The sequence below is a fragment of the Centrocercus urophasianus genome, unplaced genomic scaffold (genome assembly GCF_019232065.1).
Source record: "Centrocercus urophasianus isolate 14NV4802_14NV808 unplaced genomic scaffold, USGS_Curo_1.0 seq_20, whole genome shotgun sequence".
Classification (NCBI taxonomy): Eukaryota; Metazoa; Chordata; class Aves; order Galliformes; family Phasianidae; genus Centrocercus; species Centrocercus urophasianus.
In genome coordinates, this window is record NW_024884756.1 from 2,069,798 (window position 1) to 2,095,810 (window position 26,013).

General features: G+C 43.6%; 1 protein-coding gene across 3 annotated transcripts in view; it reads left to right on the forward strand.

Annotated features, from left to right (window-relative positions):
• Nucleotides 1-26,013, forward strand: part of AGAP1 (ArfGAP with GTPase domain, ankyrin repeat and PH domain 1) — a 288,426-nt gene that overhangs the window by 240,242 nt on the left and 22,171 nt on the right. For all 3 annotated transcript variants that reach the window (XM_042822094.1, XM_042822096.1, XM_042822095.1), the window contains 3 exons: nucleotides 2,475-2,629; nucleotides 3,623-3,713; nucleotides 8,892-9,114. In XM_042822094.1, coding sequence (XP_042678028.1) covers nucleotides 2,475-2,629; nucleotides 3,623-3,713; nucleotides 8,892-9,114 — 469 coding nt within the window. The remainder of the gene's footprint in view (nucleotides 1-2,474; nucleotides 2,630-3,622; nucleotides 3,714-8,891; nucleotides 9,115-26,013) is intronic.

Sequence of the window (26,013 nt, forward strand, 5' to 3'; positions counted from 1 at the left end):
CCCCAGGTGGCAGCTGAACCACTGTTGGGGCCATTCCCCCAGCTGGGAGCTGACCCACAACCTGGGGCATCACCCCAGCTGGCAGCTGAACCACTTGGGAGACCCCCCCAGGTGGGAGCTGCACTCCCTGTCCTTGGACACCTGGTACCCCAGGCCAGACAGAAGCCTGAGGCACCACATAGGTGACACTGGGGACATTGAGGGGTTGGGTCGACACTGGCACTGCTCCGCTGCTGTTGGTCTGCATTGCAGCAGTGGTCAGTGGAGGCACAAAGGATCCAGGGATAATCGCGTCAGGTGTCGAAAGCACCGTCGGCATCCGTGGAGAAATTCTCTCTGTGGAGAAATGCCCAAGTGGGCGCTGGGGTGAGATCTGGGGCACTGGCATCCCCTGGAGGGCCACAGTGCCAGGAGCAGAGGGAGCCTGCTGCCTTACCTGCCAAGGTAGCTCGAGAGTGGCAGTGGGGGGTTCCGTGACCGCTGGGGTCAGCCCCTCGCCCCTGAGGTCACAGTGCACCTCTGTGACACGGTCCCATGGTGACACAGGCATTGCTCTGTGCCTGCCCCGCTTGCTGTGGTTGCTCAATGCAGCCTTCCATTGTTTCAGAGGAGATTATAAAGAGAAGGGAAACGAACTTTTTGTGTGGTGATGGTGATTGGACAAAGGGGGAATGGTTCTAACGTAAAGGAGGGGAGATTTGAGTTAGGCGTGGGGTGGGATTCTGTACCACTGCAACAGTGGAACAAGGCCGAGTCCTCCTGGTGTAACTGAATGCATATAAATCCATGGGGCGGGATGATATCCATCCTGGGGCTCTGAGAGAGATGGCTGATGTGGCTGCCAAGCTGCTCTCCATCATATTTGAACAATAATGGCTGTCCGGTGAAGTCCCCGGTGACTGGAGAAAGGGAAACATTCCTCCCATGTTTAAGAAAGGGTGAGAGCGGTGAGCCTCAGCTCTGTGCCTGGGAAGATCATGGAGCAGATCATTTCCATCCTTCCTCTCCTAACAGAGATGGCCGTGAGGTCCTGGGCGATGCGTTGGACTGCAGTGAGGGCAGTGATGGGCAGCTCTGGCTGCAGGGCCACTGCTGGGGAGCAGGTCAGGAGAAACGTGAGGAGCAGGAAAGAAATATGTGCATCTTTTTCAGATTGCTTACCCCAGCATTAAAACATTAATACTTTGCTTTCCTATTTAATACGAAAATCTCGTATTTATTAAGACTCTGGAAGTACAAAGATTTTATCATTTAGAATCCACTAAAAGGCCTAAGAATGACGCATCTCCTAAACTGGACTCCACAGGGAGCTGCTGCATGTGAGACTCACTTTTCCATGTCCTCCTCTGCCAGTGTTCTCTGGTCTTTGTGAGGCCTCTCTTCCCTTCAACAAGGCTTTCTGGAGGTGCTTCGGTTGTTGTTCTGCAATGCTGTGTTATCCTACAGTAGTAGGACAGGCAGCACATGGGACTGTGAAGGCAGGAAAACTAATTATCCCACAGGCTGAAAAAATGACTTCCATTGAGCAGCAGTACTGCATTTAAAGCCAGCTCTAGATTTGTCACATCTTTATATGCTTATGGATGACAAGGTAATGCAGGAGTTCCGTGGCCCTGAATGTCTGATAAGTCATCGGTAGACAAGTGAATGCTTTTTGCAAAGCCCATTTTGTCTGATGCTCACCAGAACTTTGTGCTCTGTTGTAATCTTCCTTCCATGCTTCATGCCTGCCCTTCCTGATTCCACCATCTCAGCCTCCTTGCCTTTTTTTAATTTGATTTTGGTATCCCATGTGTAGGTAGAGCATGTCCTTTTAGTTTAGGTTTGTTGGTGTTTTCATATGCTGCAGTGCTTTGGCCTGAATACTTGTCCTTATTCCGTAGTGGCCCTGAGGGGTTTTCACTGACCCTTTCTGCTAGCTTCTTAGATCATTTTCTCATCTCTCCCAATGTGAATAGGTTGAACTGATTTTAATCCTGTGTTATAATCTAGTGTATTTGTGCTGTAGACCGAAAATGCACGTATCTGCTTTCAACACATCTCTGCACGTACCGACGTGGTGGAAGGAAGAGCACAAACTCTTAAACTTTGTATTGTCAACTCTCTATAATGCATTCATCCTTTTAGTTATTTCGTGGCACACTTTGTGGGTTGTTTTTTTTTACAGTGTGTAGCTCTGAACATGTCAGGTTGAAGTCTAAATGATGCCTGTTAGCCACTTTGTGATTGGATAGACTCAACACTGGACAGGCAAATGCACACAAGAACTGGATATTTGACCAAAATAGTACTTTATTCATGTAATGTTTTGAGACAAAAATGCTGGATCTGTGAGTTGTTTTTGATGCATTGTGCAGCTTCAGGGTTGGATATACTTAGCCTAAAATCTCCAACATTCAGACTTGCACTTGCTTAGGCCTGTTTGTTGATATCCTTAATCTTAAACCTTTCTCCTATTGCATGTCTTTTTTCAGAACAAGAAGAAAACTTTGAGTTTATCATTGTCTCTCTCACTGGCCAGACTTGGCACTTTGAAGCTACCACATACGAAGAAAGAGATGCGTGGGTACAAGCCATAGAGAGTCAGATCTTGGCCAGTTTACAGTCCTGTGAGAGCAGCAAGAACAAGGTATGGCACGTGGAGTAACACTGAGAATAAGTAACAGGTGGTTGATCATTGAGGAAAGCAAAATCAAGAACACTGAGCTTGAAACCTCATCTCCTAGAGAAAAACATGTAGTGTTAGAGCTGCACGCTATCCATCTAAGCAATGTCTTTGCAAGAGGGAAATTCAGGTTTTACAATGAATGCCTGCTTTCATTACCCCATCCTACCAGCATAGGTGTTTTGCTTGTTTCCAGTGTATGTTTCCAATAATAATCGGGATAATAATGTTTGATTCCATTACACATTTCTGAGATGGTGAAAAATCATAACCTATTTGGTTTTGTGTCTGACTTCCATGGATTTATGTGTACCTTAATGTTTACATTAAGGGAGCACAACAGAGAAATCTGTGCACTAACACCTGTGTTTAGAGCACTTACACAAAGTGAGGCAAAGAATGGCTGGTAGCAGTCACTATCCAGTACCTACAGAGAAGATTGGCTTTTGTATAAAAGTAGAATCAATTGTTAAGATTCTGATTGTAGAGATTCTGATTATATATACTCAATATAAGTATACTTAAGCATACTCAACCTGCTACAGAGGTTTTCTTCTGTAAGGTAGGTCCACGGTCTCACAACATGTCAAAAGAACTAACTGAAATACTGTAAGTACAGCAAGTAGGGGTGCAGTAGATGTTGTTGTGATGGAATATCTCCACATGGCCTTTTTTTTTTTTTAGTCATTTGAAAATTATGTTCAGAGAGCCCCTAGTTTGTTAAAGCTGTCGATTTTATTCTCAGAGTGGTTTAATTGGGAAGAGCTGAACTAGCACATGGTGACAGACCCTGCGGATCCGAGCAAAGAGCATTGGCCAAGGACTTGAGGATCCTTGTTCGTTCAGACTTGAGCTGAGCTCTGTGTTGTTTTTTTTCCCCATTTGCTGGCAGTGGTGCTGACTAACCCTGTTTATTGCTCTCTTGTTCGTTCCGTACACCTTCCTTCACATTTCCAGTCGCGCCTGACAAGTCAGAATGAGGCCATGGCCCTTCAGTCGATAAGGAACATCAGAGGCAATTCCCACTGCGTGGACTGTGAAGCACAGAGTAAGTACAGCTGCTTCTGGAGGCAGCGTGGTGTGTTGTGCTTCAGAAAGCTGCCCTCCTTGGTTCCTTGGCCAAGAGATAGGTGAACGTCCACCATGGGCTTTGTCTTTTTTGGCATTACCTTCCATATGTTATGTTCACCTCTCTTCTTCGTTGTGGAGTTTGCTTATCAGATTGATTTCATGTTAATTTATATTTAATATACACTCTGTCAGATAAGTCTAATTTGTTTTCTTCCCTCTTGTACTTACCTCTTCAAACGTGGACATGTTTTCACTTTCCTGTGAAGAAAAGGAAAAAGGAGTTTGTTCTTTGACATCAGCTACTTTCATTTTCTTCCTGCTTTGGGTGGAGAAGACACGTGTACTGTGGTCATATTTTCAGAGAATTAAAGCTTAATTTGTGAGGTTTTTTTGTTTGTTGGTTGGTTTTAGAATTACTCATCAGAAGAAATGAAAGTTATTCCTTGTTGTATGTGGATACCAGAAAACTGATTTGAGAGTTATTTCCTTTCTATGTCTCTTTCCCCCCCCTTTTTTTTTTAACACATATCTAATGTTCAGAAATGTTCTCAAGAATACTTTGAGCTGCTCTTCACCTCACTAACCCCAGCTGAGGTCATTATTCTGTTGCTCTTTAGTTCCAGAGGTTTGTAACAAAGCCATAAAAAGGAAGTACTCTTGCTCTAAAGCAATTAGTTGTAGGAGCAGAAGGACTGAGAACTCCTGCATTTTTACTTCTTTGATATCTGTAAGTCAGAACTTTTCTTGTGATTTTACATGTGCTTAAAATGGAAAAATATTCATTTATTTTTCTTTGAGTACTTTTTTTTAAGATGTACTGTTTAAGATTTTGACTCCTTGTCTCAAGCCATTTAAACTTCCTAGTTAAATTTAAAATGAACATTCATACAGATGTGCAAGTGCTTTTGCACAATTAATTTCCTGTCTCCATAGCTAGCAATTTAGCTGATTCAGTCATCCACACAGCAAACAAACCTATTGTGCCCTGCTTCAACTTCAAAAGGTCTGAAGGAAGGTGGTTAGCACATTCACAGACATTTCCAGTCCATGCCTTCAAAATGTTCTTCACACACAGATTGATTTTAATTGATTCTTTTGAAAATTGTCAGATATTCATATTCTGATGGCTCAGGAACAAAGGCAGCTGCTCTGTCCCCAGCAGTTCAGCCTGCAGGGATATGAGTTTGGCTGGACTAGTCTTTGAGCACCAGTCTCAGACTCTGTCAGAACAGCTTGTTGACCTGTGTGGAGGAGATCACCAGTGGAAATACCACAGGTTTGCCAACACTGATGAATTAAGGACTTTGTGTTCCATTGGCTGGTAAACCAAGGTGTGTTAAGCAAGGAAAAAATGTTAGTTTGGCTGGTATTTTAACACGTGTAGACCACCAAAAAGATGTGTATTTCTTCACATTCTTTCATATTAAGCTGTAGTCACTCAGATTTATTCCAAGGTTTTGGTATAGCACAGGGAATAGCTGTATAAGATGCTGTGCTTTGTTTGACGAGGATGAGGTCTTCAGGTGACCAAGATGTACGTTTTGTTTCTCTGAAGTATCTGAACAGACCAATGGCAGTGTGACTGATTCCTGCTCCAGCCTTTACCAATGTGGGTAGCATTTTCCTAAACCCTGCTAACTGGTTACCCAAGCAGAGTAGAAAAGTGTGATTCATTTACTGCAAACATGTCCTTCCAATGGTTTTTTTTCTCCTTTTCCTGTCAGCCTAGTTGTTCATCCAGATTGCTCCTTGGGGCCAGCTGGCCAGCAGAAGGGACGTGCCAGGAGCACACTGCAGACAGAGGGCAGGATGGGCATGTGCTTTTTGCCAAGCCTTGGTTGTATGGCTTGGGGGTTGGAGGGTGATTTTGGAACCTCAGCTGGAAACTGAATTCGTAGTTCGTATTCCTGGAAATGATTCAAACCTTCAGTCCCCCTTGCCTTTTGGCCTCCCTACTTTTAAAGCTTCTGTATTTCCCTTGAAAAATCTGGGCTGGTTCCGAAGCGATGTGCATTAGAACGTAAAGCTGTGCTCGTTGTGAGCCTCAGCCCGCTCCTCTCGTTGCCAGCATTTGCTTTTTTTCCCTTTCTGCCTTACCCCAGAGCGCTTTGCATCACAAACACCGGCGCTGCTGTGGAAAGCTGACGTAATTTGCATCCTCACAAAGCCAGATGTTTGACAGCAAAGGAATACGAGATGTTGCTGTCCCTCGGTTCTATTCAAGAGCCATCAATCTTCCACTTCAGAAGTCTCATTCTTCCTCTTTCTAGAGCTGTTTGGCTTTTTAGCACTTCATTACAGCGCTTTGTTTCACTGGGGAATTGCTGCTTTGTTGTACTGGCGTGCTGCGGGCTGCTGGCCCTTTAGCCGCCCTGAGCTGAGCTTTGTCAAACTCCTGTCCTAACTTTCCTGTCCCGGGGCTGAATTTCTGCCCACAGCTCCATTTCTGCCTCCTCCCGTTGTAAAGATGCCAGAGGATAAACTTGGCTCACTCCTCTGAGGTGCCTCATCAATTCTCTTGCTTTCCTCTAAAAACAAGAGTCTCATCATGGCTTTTCCATGCCAACGGTCTATCTAGTGGTACTTTTTGGATTTGACAGCCGAACACTGAAGCGCTGATTTCAGCAGCCTGTCAGACCCATCACCAGAATTCCTTTTTTTTCTGTACGTAGAATAAAATTCTCAAAGGATTGAAAAGGTAGGCCTTTTTCTCGCTCTTTGCTCCAGCTCTGCAAGATGCTGCTCCTCCTTTCCCAACCAACTGCTGCTCCTCCTTTCCCTGCTCTTCTGCTCCTCTCTTCAGAGATGCCCCTGCTCAGGTTGGCACTCTTTGCCATGCTGAATCCAGATGAGTTTAGCATGGGTGACTCTTCCATCAGCCTCCTCGTGTCCGCAGCGATGAAGGAGATGGAGAGGGTTATTCTCCCAAAATAGTTGTCTCCAAAGCTTCCTCCTTCAAGTGATTCCATTTGATCAAAGTTAAAGCCAAAATGGGAGGAAGTTTTTAGAGGAGAAAATGAAGCATTTAATCTGGGAGTATTCAACAGTGTAAAAATGCCCCTATTTTACCAGTTACAGCTTAAGATGTTAGACAGGAGCACTGAATTTCACAAGGAGCCATCCCTGGTCGTCTACGAAGGCTGCTCCAAAAGTAATGCCTCCTGCTTTATGGTCTGCAACATCGGAGGCAGAATTGGAGGTACAGCAGGCTGAACCTTGCCACCGTGTCCCATTATGTTTTGTTGCTGTGTGACAGATGGCAGCTGAGGGGCAGGCTGACAGAATGGCATCAGACATGGAAGGGCATATGAAGCAAAAAAGTGCAGTTGAATTCCTCCATGAAGAAAAGATAACACCCATGGAGTACCAACACTTGCTGAACGTTGATGGAGACCAAACAGTGGATGTTAAGACAGTGTGGGGCAGTGGTGGAATAATTGCAAAAATATTTATCAGTAATTTTTCTCTTGCTGCATTCCGAATTGCTTCTTTCAGCTCCTGACGCCTTTTGTGTCTGTGAAGATAACCCTGGCCTTTGCAGGTCAGGGGCAGAGATTTCATTCTAAGTCTCAGTTTATCAGTTTAAACCGAATATCTGCCCCATTCAAGCTTTTACACACAAATTAGCACGTTAGTGTATTTCACACATACTGCTCGAGTTCCCCTTCTGTCTGCAAGACACTGCAAGTAACTCATGGAGGTGACCTGGACAAATATGCAAGAAAGGAATGTTTAATGCTTGTCTTCCCAAGGACTTGTAAAGCACGGCAGGCGTTTTGTCTTCTGTATTTCTGGAGATCTGAAATGCTTGCTGTTTCTTCCTAGGGTAAGACTTACCTTAGAAACTTTTTAAACAAAAGATCTGTTTTTCTGCTTAACTGAAATAAGGTGGTGGGTTTTCTTGTGGTGTAGGTTATTTTTTTTTCCCTTCTAATTTCTATAATTTTTTTTTTCCATTTCAATTTCTGAAGACTGACGAGAGAACGTCTGCTTTTTCAATGAAATCTTATGCTTATCTTCTATCTTCGGGGTACATTTGAAGTGTCCTTTCTGTCCACTTGTGACATGGCAGAAAACTAAGAAACATATTCCTTGCTCATACTTTGGTTACCAAAAATGATTTTTTAATTTTGAGTGACACAAACTGGAAATATCGCCAAAGTCCTCTGATGACATTTGCACGAATAGAAGGGGACACTGGAAATGTATTTCCTGTCGGCTCAGAATTTTGTTTAGATTTGAATGAAAATTGTGCCTACCCTCTCAATTAATGGTGATTTTCCTGCTTGTCATTTGTGATAGTCTCCTCATTCTTTGGGAGGCCCAGGGTAAAGAGAGAAGAAAAGATCTGACAGCAGGTGGGAAAAAAGCCACCAAAAATTCCTCCCATAAAGTCTTTCATTGCATTTGTTGAAGTGAATGTTTGTTGAAGAGGGATATTCATACAAACCTAGATTTAAATAACACAGGACAGTGACAAAAAGTGAACCATCTTGGGAAATGACTTTGAATTTCCCGGCTTTTGTCAGGTTTGTCGCTGCCTCATCATTTGCAGGGTTATTTTTTTTTTTGTCTGTGGAATCCTTCTGGCTAGTACACTAAAACTGGGACTGTTCAAAGCATCACATTTTCATCTTAGTACTTATCTCCCTGATCTTAGAGATGAAAACATACCCCATAGTGTGTTAGATGTAAAAGCCATATGTAGGTGATGATATAGATGGTTATTAAGGGAGTTGATATAGTTAGCAACAGAGACATTGTGTCTACTCTTTTTTTTTCCTTCTTTTTCTCTTGTAATTGGCTACGAGTGACTCTAGATTCCCAAGGAGGGACTTTTTCTACTACTTCTTCATAAGCTGCCTGCTTATATTTTCTTTGTTTCTTCTTTTCTTTCTTATTCACCTTTTCCTTTTGACTGAAGCTGGGCTGCATCTCTTGTGATCCCTCCCCCCTTAGGGTTTCTCATTAGTGCCTTAAGAAGGCAAAATAGAGCCTTCTGCTAGACTTCCCAACTGTGCTGTGAACGAGGACGCCGGAATATTTTTTTTCCCATTGTGTTTGGAGGCAAAATCTTTATCCACAAATATTAACCAGAAAGTTTTGTTTGGTGTTTTATTGCGCTGATGATGGCCTTTGTCCTTTTTTTCTGCAGACCCTGACTGGGCCAGCTTGAATCTGGGAGCCCTCATATGTATCGAATGCTCAGGTATACACCGAAACCTTGGCACACACCTCTCCCGAGTCCGCTCTCTTGACCTGGATGACTGGCCTATAGAGCTCATCAAGGTGATGTCTTCAATTGGGAATGAGCTGGCAAACAGCGTTTGGGAGGAGAGCAGCCAGGGTCATATGAAACCTTCATCAGATTCCACGAGGTATGGTTTCTTTCTCCATGACTGTGGCATGCAGTGGTCGGGCAGCATGTAATTGTACGGGTGGCAAAGACTGTAAACTGTAAACCGTGAGCCTCAGCAATTAATTCCTTATTTTGGCATCTCAGTCACAGGTGGTAGGACAAGGGGGAATGGTTTTAAACCGAGACAGGGGAGGTTTAGGTTGGATATGAGGAGGAATTTTTTCACCCAGAGGGTGGTGAGGCACTGGCACAGGTTGCCCAAGGAGGCTGTGGATGCCCCATCCCTGCAGGCATTCAAGGCCAGGCTGGATGTGGCTCTGGGCAGCCTGGGCTGCTGGTTGGTGACCTGCACACAGCAGGGGGTTGGAACCAGATGAGCATTGTGCTCCTTTGCAACCCAGGTCATTCTACGATTCACAGCATAGACTTAAATTCTTCCTTCATGCACCCCTTGTAAAAATCATTGGGTAAATGTCTTCACTGCAAGTCCAGGAAGAATGTACATCGAATGAGATGTGTGTCAGAACTAGGTGACCCTCATGTTCATTCATGCCTGTGAAGGCTTTCTGAGCAGCTCTCCAGTTTTTTGTACAATTCACTGACTGACAAAACAGTGGGAGTTTTAACCTCCCACTTGGTTATACTTCAATCTAAATTATGCTGTCATAAGTTTCTTAGTTTTGTTAAGCCAAGTTCTGGCTCTTGGACTATCAGTTTATGATTAATAATCTGCCTTCAGTAGTTCAGGCTCAGCCAGGACACTGCCATGCAATTTGCATCTGGCTGTCAGGTCTTCGGGTTCTCATCACAGCTGTGGTGAAAGTCCTGCTCAGCTGGACTTGCTTACTTTCTTTATGTGATAAATACGAAGGCGTAAGTTGATGGGGGAACGCGTGTTTCCTGTGAGAACAATTTTACCTACCAGTCTTAGCTCAGCACAGTGAAAATCTTTCATGATGTATTATCCCACTGAAGTCTGAAGGTTTTTTATGCTTAATTTATCTGATGGCTGTCAAAGAAAGGAAGACTTGCTGATTTTAGTGGATTTGAAGTGTAGGTTCTAATAGTTCTAACTAACATATTGCCTGGGAGACGCAGAGTGACTTCTGGCAGACTGTATTTCAGAGGAAGGGAGGAAGACCTTCTGGACTACCTCACCCAGCTGGGCCAGTCTTCTCAGTTGTCTTTAGAAGTGTGTTGTAATTGTCTGAGTGTGAGCTCTGGGGCAGCAGCCTGTGTCTGAGCACCGTTCAGTCCCTAGGCAGCAAATGATAGGACAGAGGTTAGGCTCTCAGTGTTTGCTTCCTTCATATAAAAGAAGTCGAAGGGAATTGTGTCCCTATTTTGCTTATGTATGGATGGGTTTTGCTTTTTCCCGTGCTGGATCAAGTGAAATTATAACCTGGGAGTTTGTAGCAGTGCCACCTCTTGCTGTGCAGAAGTAGGGTTGTGCTGTTGTCTGCAATAAAGTCAACTGTTTCTTATTGCATTATTTCGTTAGCACTGAAAAATGAATTTGTGGTGCCACCTTTGGTTCGTCTTCGAGAATGAAGCAAAGTACATTAATCAGGCTACTTGGGGGAATGGCTGTGCATATAAATGCGTTCAAAGAGACCTACACAGAGACTTCACCCATACATAAACTGTGTGTCTGCTAACATACACGTGTGCTATTATACAGTAAATACAGTCATTTCATCAGTTAGGTTGAAATGAACTTCTTATTGCCTTTCTGTCATTAGCATTGCTTTCTGCCTGATCCAAAAATACCTTACACTGCTGCACTTAACAAATGGATCCTGGTCCTTACTATTGAGGTGAGCAGAAAATATACATCAAAAAGAAAGGCATGCACTTAATTGGGTATATTTAAATAGCACTGTGTTAGGATTCATCTGTAAATTAAAGACATTATCGTGATACATTGACACCACGTGTGATGAAGATTAAATAACTCAGTTTTTCATATTTGGAGGTGAGTCTTACTTATATAAAATCAACTCTTCTTGCATTTCTTGCTCAGAGCTTATTTTAATTCTTTGTTTCTGTACGACATGTTTATATTTTGCTGTTAAAGTTTGTCAGTTATGTAATTTTTCTTTTTCTTTCTTTCTTTCTGGACTGTTATAGGCACAAAAGATATACAGATTAATTTTGTATTTCCAATTATGTGTTCAAGTGCATACTTACGTACTGGAAAAGATAGATGGTAGAGAAAATAAAGCTAAGATTATGTGAAAATTTGCCCACAGAACAATTTTAATCTTGTTCTCCTCACTCCATCTTTTTCCTGCTGTTCGGAGCAGGACATGAATGATACTTTGCAGAGGAATATCTGAAATTCTGCCTTTTCAAAGCGTGTGCTTCCCTTTGTACTTTACTTTGGTCTTCTATTAGCCTGTTAATCCTTCTGCCCAAGACAGGACAAGAAAATAAGGCCAGCATCTCAGACTGCGTTCAGCTTTTTCTTTTGCTTTGAGTTTTGCACGAGGATTCCTGTTAGGAGCAGCAAAAATAGATTTTAAGTGGGGTTAGCAAAAAAAGTGAGGAGGCACTCAGAGATCAGTGGATGCCATCCTGTTTAACGTATTTCATCGTGATGTGGATGATGGGTACCCTCAGTCAGCCTGCAGGTGACACCCAAGTGATGCCCCAGAGGGATGCGAGGAGGCTGAGACACGGGCTGGGAGAACCTTGTGGAGTCCTCTGCTGTGAGGAGAGGTTGAGAGAGCTGAGGCTGCTCAGGCTGAGGGAGAGGAGACTCAGGGGAGTCCCAGCAATGTCTGTAAGTACCTGAAGGAGAGTGCAGACAGGATGGAGTCAGTGGTGCCCAGTGCCAGGAGCAGAGGCACTGGGCACAAACTGGAGCACAGGAGGTTCCGTCTGACCATCAGGCTTGTGTGCAGTGACAGAGCACAGGTACACAAAGGCTGTATGGTCTCCTTGGAGATCTTCAGACCCACCTTGACGTGGTGATGGGCACCCTGCTCTGAGTATCTCTGCTGGAGCAGGGGTTGGGCCAGAAGGACCCAGAGGTCCCTGCCAGCCTCAGCCCATCTGTCATTCTTTTGTGTGAAAGCAAGCAGAAATACGTCTGGGGAGCTGAGATATTTGGAGAGCCTGAGGATATGTGGAGATCAGGAAGGAAGGGAGCATTCAGCAAAACAACTTCTGATGGGTGAGAGAGCTGATACGTGCTCTTGGGGAGTTGTGCCTACCCACGCTGCTGAGCTGCTGGGTCAGCCAGAGTCTGAGAGCTGCTGTGTGAGGAGGCAGTAACTCAGTGTGTTCCTGCTTTAATGATTTCCCACCGAAGCCCCATCACACTGGGGAGAGAAGTAATTCTGTTTTCTTCAGAGTTTCTCCTGAACTTGATGGTATCTCTGTTCCCTTCTGCATCCCCTCATTACACGTCTCTCACAGTACCGCCCTTTTCAGTTGCACTACGTATACTCATTAATCTAACCTCCATAGTTTTCCACATGCTTGCTCAGACTTTGAGTCAGTGCCTACAAAGTATTGGGAAAACAAGAACCTTCTTAACCTTTCTCCCAACTGATTGAAAGGCCTTAATGCAAAGCATCTGTAAAAGACCTTAAACAAACACAGCCTTCATGTGTTTCTTTATGATAAGCATGTATTTTAGCTCTTCTTTTGTCTGCTGTGCCCCCCCTCCCCACAAAACCACCAGAACTTGTCTGCACAATGATGGACCCTCTGTTAATAGACATTTGTAGAGAGAACCAGGCAATTTAGGGTTTCATTATTTCACATTGTCTCTTTCTATTGGAGATGAAGCCATCAGCACAAATGAACAGGCTTTCAAGGGCAGGGAAGGACTCTTGACTGCTCCACAAATATTGTATCCGTTGGCCTGGCAAGCTCAAGGAGTATTCACATGTCAGACTGAGGGGAACCCAAAAATATTGATGAGCGTGGTTTCAAAAGCAGCCCTTTCTGCTTGTGAGAAGTCAGCACAGAATGACTGCAGTGGAATTCCATGTGTTCTTGTTGAGTAGAGGGAAGTGTGAAGGACTACCAAATGGTTGACTCTAGGCCACAGCACAATTGAGGCATCTTACCCAGGCAAATGGCATCAGTGTGTATAAAAATCGACCTACGCCAATCTTTGAGTGCAGCTTACTTTATTTTGTACACCCAGAAGTAAGTCCAACCAACAATCAGGCTTGAACCACATCAAACACACCGCACTGCTGTCCTTTCCTAGTGCATTCATATTCACCTAAAACTCTTTCTCTGAGAAAATCATGGGAAACCTGAAAGCGTATTTTGAAGGTCAGAAAGGCTTTCGTGTTGGAATTTATGAACTCAAAGCCTGAAAGTTTTGTAGCAGAAGTCCTGGCTCCCACAGCTTTCATCAAGGATATTGGCCAAGTGCATTCTCTAATGTTAACTTGCACCAGATCTCGTAAGAGTCTGAGAGACAGTTTATAAAATGATCAGATCTCTGGGTCATTCACTGCCTCTGAATCAAAAGCAACACCTTGGATTGCATCTAGCATTAAACTGGAAGATAATGAGAGCACAGGTGCAAAAGGATCCCCCAAGGAAGAGGCATAATGTAAAGCAGTAGCATGAGCCAAAGTTCAGATTGCGGGTGTTCGCATGGCTACAGCAAGGAAGGAGGAATTAACATGAGCTCCTGGTGGGTAAGAAAAGTTGGCAAAGCAGCAGAAAAACCTAGCACAGGAGAATATGTGAATGTAGAAGGAAAAGGGGACCAGCTGGCCTGTGAGTGTTGTCCGTGGGCTTCTGATTAGGTCAGCTTTAGAAGGCTGGTAATTGGTTCCAGCAATTACCAGCAGCCCTGAGAACCACCACTCAAACTTCGGGAGCCCTGTGACAAATTGAAGCTGACTGCTGGTGAAGGAGTATTGACTTCCCATTTCTAAACAGGGGGATCATTAGTCAAGAAAAGCATCTTTTAATTACTCACAGGAAGGGAAAAAAAAAAAAAAGAAAAAAAAAGAGATCTTTCAGTATGGATCCTGCAACAACTGCCATTTTTTCAAGTGTATTCAATATTAAATTTATTGTCTTGGACGGGAGGGGGTCAATGAGGAGAGTTAGCCTGTAGTCCTTCCTTCAGTAATGTGGGTTTAATTTGGAGTGAGAAGTCAAATTAGAGTAAATCAATGTTGCAACAATTAACTGAGTCCTGGGATGAGAATCAAGATTTTTCCCCCATAATTGCTATTGATACTATTTAAGCACACTCTTAAAACATTGATCTTGAGTAGTGTGGCACAGGAGTAGTTTGGGCAGCTCAGTAGGGCCGAGATGGAGCTTGCTGCATGGAGGAATGCTGGAGATGATGCGAGGCTCTGAAGATCAGCTTTTGGGCTGTCTTTGCCTTGTTTTGCCTGGGCCTTTTGGACTACTGTGTAGACCTCCTGCCAGATACTAGCTTTCTTTTGGACATTCCTCATATGCTTTGCTTTCTCTGTATAATGTTCTTGCCCAAATGGTTTCTAGATTGCAGTCTCATTGGCACCATTGGGTTTCTGAGGCGATGGTGGCCTTTCCTAAAGGATATGAGCTGTCACCATCTGCCCACTCCATGAGGAGCTTACCTGCTCCCTGGTCCTCGCCCTCTTTCTCTGAGCTCTCTGTCTCCATCTTCTTGGGAGTGCTGGGTTACACAAGCAGCGAGACTGCCTCCACCCCCATCTGGAAGCTTCTGCCCAAGAGGATAGGGAAGGGGCAGCGTGACATCCAGTGCCATATCCCAGCCATGCTTTTTGTTCTTCTGCTGAAGTGATGCTCAAAATTTGCGTTAGCTCTGCAGACTTGGAAGTTGAAGGGCTCCCCACAGTTTCAGCATCTTTTTGGGAGTAAGTAGAAAGAAACCTCTGACTCGGTTGTTAGCTGCCCTTGCATCAGGCATGGTTTTAAGCTCTGCTGAGGCAGCCTCATCCAGCACTTCAAATGGAGCTTGGATGTTGTGGTTTGCATTGCAGTCAACTCTACAGCCTGGTTTTTGTATTCTGGTTGATACAGCTCATGCAGTAAAAACAAATACGCTTGAAAACGTAGAGTTTCTGTTTAGTATGGGTGTCAGGAGAGGAAAAAAAAATGGAGATGTAAAGATTTTTAGTATTAAAAATCCAGGATGTATGTAATGCTTCCATTCCAGAGCTTCCTGTTGTTGAGAAGTGGGCTGGATGGACAATACAACTTCCCAGTCACTGCAGGCTCCTGCCACAGCATCCTTGCGATTTTGCGCAGGTGGTTTGTTTACATAGCAGTTACTGTGTTTATTCTGGTTAACAAAGGTCATAAGAAAACAGAAGGGTTCTTAACACTGTATGGGAAGCCTTGAGCTGGGAGCTGGCAGTGGTAGGAATTGACTTTGACCCTAAGATGTGAGATCCAGTTTGATCCCTCACTCGCTAATGAACAGAATTTAATGGTGTCAGAAAAAAACATTATGCAGTTGGACTATATTTAGCAGACTTTTGCAGTTCTGAGCTGAAGTCTGGCTTGCTGTTTCAAGGCTAACGTCCATTATGCCGGTGAGCAACTTCTATGAAAAGAATTAAGCTGTGCTTCCCATTTTTTTTTTTTTTCTTCCATAAAAATAATTATTCCTTCATTATTTGTACTCGCAGTGAATTTTGATAAAGGGCAAGCACGGAGCTGCTGACTTTGTTAGATCCCTGCTTTGTAGGATACAAGGACTCTTGTAAAGAGCCTCCATTTCGCCTCCCTCCCATTTGGTGCCGTTTTGGCCATGGGGCTGCTGTTGGTCTCCAGTTCCTGGCAGCATTACACAGTAATACCTCTCCACCTACGGCTGCCAGGTCTGGTTCCGTAGCAGTTCTCGGCCTGATGAGGTCAGTGTTTTGTCCCTTTTGAATGCTCCTCTGTGCCTGACACCTTTCCCATTTTAGAGCTGGGGGAAGGGTGTTTTTCAAAAAAAAAAAAAAAAAGAAAATTTTATTGTGAAGGGCTGACCAGAACCCATCTGCAGTTGGGTGGCATCTGCTCCCCACATGTCACTTCCCTCATTAACAAGCAATTGAATTAATTAAATGCTACTCAGAACACGCATAACAAGCTACCGGCAGTGTCCAAATTAGCACTGATAATCAAGGATGATTTCCTTTATTATCCTGCTAAGTGGTGTGCAGGCTCTGATCTCCCTGTCTGCCCTCATCTATTTACATACCCCCAGCTTCTGCCTTTAGAAGCTGAGGTTATCTTACCTAGTTAATTTGCCACGATCACCAAGCATGGCGGATTGATATTCCTGCCTCTGCTGAAGCGGCCCCCCCCTCCTCCCCCTTTCCTTCCTCCCCAAGCCTGGTCCTTTGTATCTCAAGCTCACTGATAAATTAAAAGCCACCCCTGTGGTCTCTCAAGTGAGTAATAGAGGCAGAAATTTCATTTTGCAACTGGCTGATTTAATGATCCAAAGGGTAATTAATGGCCTGATTATCTTAATGTTAAATATGTCCGGCAGCAATTACTGTGACCTCCCGCTTGTCAAGGTCCAGGCTATGCTCTTCTTTCAATTAAGTTCTCTGGGGCTTAATGGTATGAATAAACTCCTCTGATTCTATCATTCCGGACTCTGAGATTTAAGCGAGCTAGGGGCTCGTTTGGAGTTTTAATCAGCCCATCTTCTACTTCAGCGATCAGAGTTAACAATTATAACAAGGACAGTTTAACTTTCTCCCCCCTACAACCCAGTCCCCCTTTCTACTTCTTTATATATATATTTTTCCCTTTATTTTTTTAAGCCCTCGGAGGGGATTTTGTTGGCTGCAGCAGCGGATTTGCTAGGCTAGTCTCTCCCTATATAAATTATCATGTGAATGCTGCTGTTTTTCCATTTGACAGGCTTAATTAATTGGCAGGAGCGCCCAAAAATGACAGTGCCACTAATTGCAACTCAAAGTAAATTTCTGTCATTGCAGCACGCTTGTCAGCGGGCATGCCCCAGTCCTCACCACGGCCAGAGTTTGTTGACGTTTTCCATTTCAGTTTTCACATCTCGTCAGGGAATGTGATCATATGTGATAGCACTAACGGACCAAGATGTGCCTTTGGGTTTTCCAGGCATGCAGTTTGTGTGCAAGAATGACATTTACTGCCAATAAAGTTTAGACAGCTGTGCTTCTGCCGACCAAACAGCTGCTAGGGGACCTAAGATTTTACTTAAGATATTTCAGGAGATCCTATTAACAGGGAATCTCTGGGAAGGAGCGAAAAAAAAAACCCACCGACAAGCCCTGAGAGTTGTAACTCACTCCTGTCTTCTTCCTGGTTGAGCTACACTAAATAGCGTGTCTCCCAGTCAGCTGGAGTTATATTAGCCCTGTTTTGGACAGCAGATATTTCATATAGATAATGAGGAAAATGTATAAGTTATTAGTACAACAGTATCACATTTCCAAACACACACACATAAATAAGAAGGCTGAATCACCGCTGCCAGTAAACTAAAGCCTTTCCCCATATTACTGCAGAAATGAACCGATTCTGACATGGTAGATTGCATGCTTTCAGATTAGAGTAATTGTAATTGTTTTAAAATTAAATTTAAAAAAAAATTGTCACTTACCAGTAGCTTCCAGGAAATGCATATAATAACAATAACTAACCGAGCCAAATGAAATGTCAGCTTGGGTGGTGGCTGTTCGTATTTCACCATTTGGAGGCCTCTGAAGCTAAAATGAAATTCTCAAGAGATGAAGGTTAGTGGTACAGTGTACTTTATTGTCCCTGTAGCTGCTTGGCAGACCTTGCAATCCAGAGTCTGATCCAGCAAAGCACTGGTGCCTATATAGCGGCCTGGGAGATGCCTGGATGATTAAAACTAAAAACAAAGCAGCAGCAAGAAAAAATAACGACCCCAGTTGTCCAAGTTAATGAGCACTTTAGATAAAATGCTCCCTAGTTCACTTTTCTTATGTGCAAATCTGTCTTTGATAAAAACTGGAGCACTTTGCAAACAGAAGCCTGGTTTGCAATCATTATTACAGTCATCGTTCTCTTCGTTGTAAGTTAAACCTGCAAAGGAAATGTTTTTGTGTGTTGGAGCACTTGTTAGAAACTGCAGGTGAAAGAGGCACAATCTGAATTTCAAGGCCAGGTTGGGTGGACCCTGGACAGTCTGGTCTGCTATTAAATGTTGAGGTTGGTGGCCCTGCGTGCAGCAGGGGGTTGGAGATGCATGATCCTTGAGGTCCCTTCCAACCCTGGCCATTCTGTGATTCTATGAACACTGTATGAGATTTCCAGTTACACTCAGGCGTCCTCCTCATTCTGCTTACAAGCTGCCTTCTGGAAGGTCTGCCCAAGGATGGCTGGTGTTATCTGAAGTTCTTGGAGAGAAAAGACAAAGAAATTATCATTTTCTGCTTTTGTTTTGTTTTTAATCCTTTTCCCATTTTCTCAGAAGTGGATTTTAGATTAGATTCAAGGCCAGGCTGGATGTGGCTCTGGGCAGCCTGGTCTGCTGGCTGGCGACCCTGCACATAGCAGGGGGTTGGAACTGGATGAGCATTGTGGTCCTTTTCAACCCAGGCCATTCTATGATTCTGTGATTATCTATACATCCATTCATTGTTTTTCCTTTTAAAAATATCTTTGAAGAGGACAGGGGAAATCAATAAGCTACAGCCGTTATTTGGCTGCCTGTGAGTTAACAAGATACTGAGTGTTTTGATGATACAAGAATGAAGATCTGAATGAAAATCAAGTGTTGAGACCAAGTCGTGTTAATATTGCACTGATGAAGAGGTCGTAGCTTCCAAAAGCAGAACTCATCTTCTCACGTGGTAAAGAGTTAGGTCAAAAATATTTTGCTCTGAAACCCTTGTGAATTCCATGATTTCTAGGCAGCAGTGGTTTCGTGACATTGTGTCTCTGTTAAAGAGAGATCAGGAAGCTGCAGTGATGTCCTCAGCTCAAGGGTTAAGTACCATACCATTACATATCCCAGAGTTCCCAATAGCTGTCCCAAGTAATTTGGTTAGCATGTTAGTAGAAAACATTTGCACTGGCAAAGCATTTGGGAACCTTGGTCATAGCTCACAACAAACCATGCTGAGAAAGGCTGTGTGCATCCTGCCTCCTGAGGGATTAATACAGAGAGTTCTGTTTTAAACATATCGAGGCACAGGAAAATGTGATAGAGGAATTAAATGTAGTGTGTAAAGCATTGGGCAGCCTTAGCAAGGAGATCCTTGCCCTCGCTGTCTTTAATAATAGCTATCTAATCAATTGTTTCCAAAAGGAAAATCATTTACCACTTGCATTGCTTTCTAAATTCAGACATTTGTAGGGCAGAAGCTTGTAATAATAAAAAGGTTAAAAAAAGAAAAAAGAAAAAAGAAAGAAAAAAAGCAATTGGGGGAAAAATGCCAAACATGAGCTGTTATGAGGTCCATGGGGTCAGATCCAGACCTGTGAGATGTGTTTGGTTTAGGGAAGACTGGAAGTTGAGTGCTTAGTGCTACTGAGCACACAGCTGTACGTATCAGGAGCTCAACAGAGCTGGCAGGGAAATTACCCAGCGTATTAAAAAAGTACATATTTGGTTAGAAGTCGGTTTTATGCAAAACGTTTTATTCGTCACGTTTCTGTGCACGTGGTGCTTATGCTGTTCTTTTTGTTTCTCCTGCCTGCAGGTAGGGCTCTCTCTGTCAGGTCTTACAAAAACGAGGTTGTTTCCACGTGCAACTCAACTTGGTTGCTGTGTCTAACATAAAAGAGAAGTTACTCTGAAGCCAGTTCATTTCTGATTGAAGCTCCGTTCAAACACAGTAGCTTGTTACTCTTAAAGGAAAGGGATAGATGTAATCAGTTGTGGCTAAACACACGGGGCAGGCTGTCCCTGTTGAGCTGAGCACATCACAATTGGTCCTCACATTGTCTCTCTTTTGGGCTTAACACAGTATTACCAGGAGCTCGGGTACATTGCCAGAAACTATCCTAAAGCTTTCAATAGTGTTCACTGTTGCTGGTGGAAGTGATGTTAATTCAGCTTCCTGCGTGGCTTTTGGCCATTTCTGCTTTCGTAGGTTGTTTGGCTAGTAGCTAGCTTTGTTTGAGCTCGTGGTGTAGCAAAGAAAAGAGCAGGCCTAAAAACAGCAGTGGCGATGCTGAGCAGTACTTTAAAAAAGGCAGTGCCTTGCCGTGCTACTGGGGGCTGTGCTGGCCGGTGACACTAGGTACAGAAGCAGCAGCATGCCTTTGCTTTGGTCGTGGCTACAGAACCTGCAGGGCTCCATAACAGTAACTGTGACCAACTTTCTCTCTTTTGTGATTTTTTTCCTTTTTTTGCCTTTGTTTAAGACTGAGCTTTGTTTCTGGCTCTGCAGGAAGCTGGTAGCCTATGGCAAGGGACTGGGGAGATAAGACTTCAGTAAGATAACTAAATGAAAAGGGCAGCAGTGAAAAGATGGTGCTGGCTTTTGACTGGACTGAAACTTGATACACACATCAGCCCAAATGCAGTTTCCCCACGGTTCTAAAATAGGCATTTGTCAGAGGCAGAGCTCTCACTGCTGCATCTCAGATGTGCGGGTGCTGAAGGGGAGTCAGCAGTGAACCCCTGAAAAAGAGAAGTGACCAGGAGAACTGAGACCACCAACACTCGAGCTTTAAAGTAATTAAATAGCAGACTCGAATGTGTTGAGGTGAACACAGGTGACGAATTGGAGCCTTTAGAGAATCAGAATTACAGTGGAATGAGATGCCTGGCTGTGCCTATTAACTAGATTGTGCAGACAGTGCAAAGTCCTGTAGCTGAGGCATTTTTGTGCGAGTCTGCAGAGATGTACAGTAGTGAGAAGAAGCCATCTCTAATGATTGGTAACCCTCAAAAGGTACGGACGGGTTGTGCTTCAAAAAATCTTCATGCTGAACAAATGATTGGCCTAGAAATCTGCCAGCTAACTTTTCTTTTTTCCCCAAAAAAAGATTTAAATTTCTTTCTGGTCTCATCCAGGTCAGAATTTCTAAGTGACAGTTTTGTTGTGTTTTCACTTCACTGCAACACCAGCTGAACGGGGACCTGTGGTGCATGCACAATTAAATCACAGCCTCCATTAGCACTTGCAAGGCTGCTCCACTAGTTCAAATAATCTACAGGTAGGCTGCTGCCTTAATGGGAGTGGCCAGTGATTTCCAGTGAAATCTGTGCTAGATGTCAGGTTTTCTGACTGTGGAGACAGATAGACCATGACCTGCCAAATGCTGATGAGCTGTGGTGGCTTTAAGAGCTGTCCACGTTCTAGTCAAAATTGGGCCCTTTTTAGACCTTTCCTTCTGTAGTGTATTGCAAGACTTCTGTTGGATTATAGCATAGCTGGATCTTTCTATGATGGCTTTCTTATTAAAATAGACACCCAACGGCAGTAGGATTTTGCAGGCAGGATATAGATTTTTCTCCTTGAAGTCCAACTGTAAAATATTGCTTAGTTTACATGTTAAAGAACCTTGTTAGGAAAGAAACAAGAAAGGAAGGGAAGAAAGAAGGAAAACAAAAACGAGAACTGCCTGTAGTTTCAAATGTTAATGGAGTAGGATCTGTGTAGAAACAACTTGCTTTATGCTTGTAAGAGTTCACCAACCTCTGTGCTGGGTTTATTGCCCTAGGGCAAATTAATTAAAGTCAATGGAGAATTTAAAAATGGGGAAGGGGAACAAAGCAAGGGGGGACATTTCTTAATTATGTTACAGAATTTTTCTCTAATTCTTGGCCTTTCCTTAGTTAAGCACCTGCCTGTGGCATCCCAAACAGATCAGCACCAGGACCCTTATGGCAGCATGCAGCTGGCACACGGGGTTGCTGGTGATGCAGTGAAGCATATTTGGAGGCTAGATAAACTGAGCCGTGTAAGGATCCTTTTAAATGCAAAGTACCCCTTTGGTATGGCTGAGTACAGTTCTGTTACCAACTCCTCTACCTGCCTTTTGAAATATCACCCTCTAAAAATACATCTGCCGCAGGCATTTCTACTGCTGAAATGAAACATGGGATAACCTGTGATTTAAATGTACCTCACATGCCTAAAAAACAGTTCATCTCCAATGGATTGTGGTTTTATACAAGCATTCCCTCAGAAGCACACTGGGCTTAGGGATGTGAAGGATGAGCAAAGGAAACTCTCAAATAATGGGAGAAGAGTTTGATCTCGGAAGTGACTCCTCTAAAAAAGTTTTGGGACTCGAGAAATTAAGAGGTACTTTAAAATTGTCCAAGGCTGATGTGTTAGCATCATGCATTTGTATGAAGCCAGGCAGCTCAGTGGATACCAAAAGATGTTAAAATGCAAAATATGAGCTGCCGCTGTGTGAATTTGACCATAAGCTTCAGAAGGGATGCTCTAATAGTGTAAGGAAATGACCAAAACAGGAAATGACCAAACATCTCATGTGATATTAACTGAAAAAGTAAGTGCATGGGACATCCCAAAGGGAGTTGTTTGGGTTTGTATTTTTGACAGCCAAGAGGTAATAGATCATCTCACAGTCATGGTGGGACATAGAGGAATCAGCCTTTAGGGAAAGCTTTTGGGATAAAGCAAAAAAGATCACCGACAGCCAAAGAAATAGGCGTGTAATGAAAAAGAAGCTGGTCTTCTTATCCCCCAGGTCTGAGACAATATCTAAAGCAACAGAGCTTCTGTTAGTGCCAGAAAGGAAAATAAAGCATCATAGGTCGCAATCTCATAGCAAAAGGCAGGACTGCTAAGTCAGAAATCAGCCAAAGCCTACGATGAATTTAGGAGTGAGGAGGGGAGTAGGAAGCAGCGCCTGGCTCCTGCGTGAGGAGAGTGGTTGAGTCTCAAGTTAATCAGGAGAACAATTTGTCAAGCAGTATTTAATGGACTCCTTCTAAGTGTGTATGTGGGCAGGGTAGCTTGTAAATTTGAATGTGCCTTTTTTTGCTTTGACAGCAATCAATAAATGTGCTATTTATTAATGTATTTTGAGAGGTCTTCTCAGACTTTTATGGTTGTTCTGCGTTCTCTCAGATCAGTCAAAAAGAAATGACAGAGCAGAGCAGGATTTTTGTGTTTGTAATCAATATTGCACTTTTCTTTGCTTTTCATGCAAATAGGGGAATTGTAATGCGTTCTGCATTGGTGCATTTATTACCTCTTCCTGCAAGGGAGCAGACTTGGTGAGGAAGTTTTCCACCCAATATGGTATGTTGAATTATGCAGCCTGGCCCAAACCTGGCAGTCATCTCTCATTTGGACTGACAGCTCCACTGCTTAAACAAACACAGAACAACAACGACAAAAAAAGAAAATATTTTCTGGAATATGCCATTTCTGTCCAGAAGTACATTTGGTAACAGTTCACAAAGCTTGTAAATTAAACTTGGCTCATGTGTCGGGTTTGTGCCTCTCAGGCATCAGTAAAAAGGTGAGCTTCCTTTTAGCCAGAGCTACATCAGCAGTGGAAGCTAAGAATCACAGCATGATAGGGGGGTTGAGATCAGTGCATGATGTGACCAGGGCCTTCTAAAATGAAAGGGAAGTTCAGAGAAGAGCTGTAAGGAAGGTTTCAAGCCTTCAGTGGAGGAGATGCTGAAGGGGGCAGTGAAATGATTGTGAAGGGTTGTAGAAATTCAAGAACATTGGGAGGTGAAAAATAGGTTCTTGTGGTCCAAGACAGCGCTCGTAAGAGGACAGGGTGAAAGTGGGAAGGAATGTTGAGGCTGGTTATGGGGCGAATTGTTCTGGCAGCAGGCTCTCTTGAACTGTGCATTTATCTCCCAGGGTACAGCAATAAATCTCGTCGGTATTAAACACAAGGCAAGGGGCTGGATGGTCGAGAAAGCCTTTGCTTTCTGGATTCACTGAATCTCTTAAGCATTCAGCAGCTGTAGATTTTTAGATTTCTCTCTGTTTTATGTTGAGTCCACCGCCACACCAGAAGACTACAGAAATCAGCTCTTGGCTGAAATAGAGAACCTAATTCCAGTGCTCTTTCCTCCGTATCCCCTGCTCCCCTTTTGCATCCGCTGGATGTCCATTTCTGTAAGTTTTCCCTTCAGAACAAACCTATCATTTTTCACCACAGGATATTTACAGCTTCAATCAGTGCCAAATTCAATTGGCTTCTGATCTCATCGCTGGAAGTTATAGATGCAGATATTATTTGCACTGCGGTTAATTATGGAGCAATCAAACTTTGGCTTTTCCACTGTAATTTCCTCTGCCAGCTAATTTAATTAATCACCCCCAGCTCAGCTCTTCCAGCTGCGACTGGCAGGGTCATTAATTAGACATGTGGTGGTAGCTCACAGACCAGTTCCTGTTAAGGGGCCGCTGCCCACTTGCTCTCTAAGGGAGCGATAGCATTTTCTAAGCATCCAGGCAGGATTAGAGGTAGCTGCCACGCTATTGTATTCCTCAGAAGCAAAAGCCATTCCCAAAAAATGTACTGCGAGCAAACAGCATGATTGCTGTGACTGCTGGCACTTAGCACACCAGGCGTGGTTCGGTGAGGCAGGAGCACCATCAAATCACCGCTAAGCTGCAGTATTTAGAGTCTGATTCCTGATTCTGCAGCTCACACAAGCTGCTGTCTTAGCTTGTTTTTTAGTGCTGAGTAAATGCAGATTCCCACTGCACACACGCTGTGGGACGGGGTCTGCCAGCCAGATCTGGAATTTCTCAGTCATCCATCCTTTCTGGCCTGATCCATGAGCTAAAAATTTTTAAAAAATGCTCAGAAAGTGGCCAGGCATCCTTCTGACTCCTTCTGAGAGCTGAATGGCTTTTGTCAGATAGAAAATCGTAAAATCATGGAATCATAGAATGGCCTGAGTTGAAAAGGCCCACAATGCTCATCTAGTTTCAAGCCCCTTGCTATGTGCAGGGTCGCCAACCAGCAGACCAGGCTGCCCAGAGCCACATCCAGCCTGAGCATGCATTCTCAACATCAAATCACATCCGTAATAGTAATGTAAAGTAATAGAAATGTTTTCGTTTTGGGTTTGTTTGTTTGTTTGTTTCACTATAAAACCTGTATGGAATAACCAGCTAGGTCGATCATATTGTTTGATCTCATAAAAATCAGCATTTGGGATGGATTGGGCATTTGTTTGTAGGGAAGAAACTTTTATCATACACAAAATAGTTTGGTTACACCCTGCTTAAGAATCTCACCTGGGATATTAACACTAGAGAGCAGGTGATTTGGGATGTGTGATGGCCTAACCTAATAGCCCTTAGAAGTCTATTTATTTGTGGAGGAAGACCTTAGTCATCATTCTTGCCTTGGTCTGACTTGGTACTCAGCAGTAACAAACCCCGACATTGGGTTCTGCTCTCCATCGCAAATACCAAAGCAACATCCAAAGCTGTTGTGTTCTCCACTTGAAATTCAATTGTAAGCGTACCCAGGATCTTCTGTATTCTTCCTCAGAGTGCCAGCAAAGTGTGTTCCCATCACACCACATACAAGAGCCAGAGAGTTGTAGTACAGGTTGGTTTTGAACCTGTTGCAAAGCTGTCATTTCTAATCAGTGCATCTGTCTGCCAGAGGTGGATTGCTGGTGGATTAGTTGGAGTCTTCCCTGCTTCTTTTCAGAATAGACAAACTCCACTTGAGACAGCTGTTTTAATCTCGGGTCACAAAGTCTTCCTTCAGATTCTTCTGTCCAAAACGTCCGACAACTCCACCTGGTAACAGTAAACTGAAATTAAATCATTAAAAAAAAAAAAAAGAGTTCTTACTATGGAACTGTGCCTTTCTGTAATGGCAAAACATTGCTGTGAACTTGTGTGAGCTTCCTTTTCTAAAGGAAGAGAAGGTGTTCTGGTGCAACCCTTCCTTCGAATGCATCATACTCTGCACTACTCTTCTTCTTTGTATCTCTCAGAAGATTCCTGTAGCCTGAACTGTTTGGGGAAGATGCTTT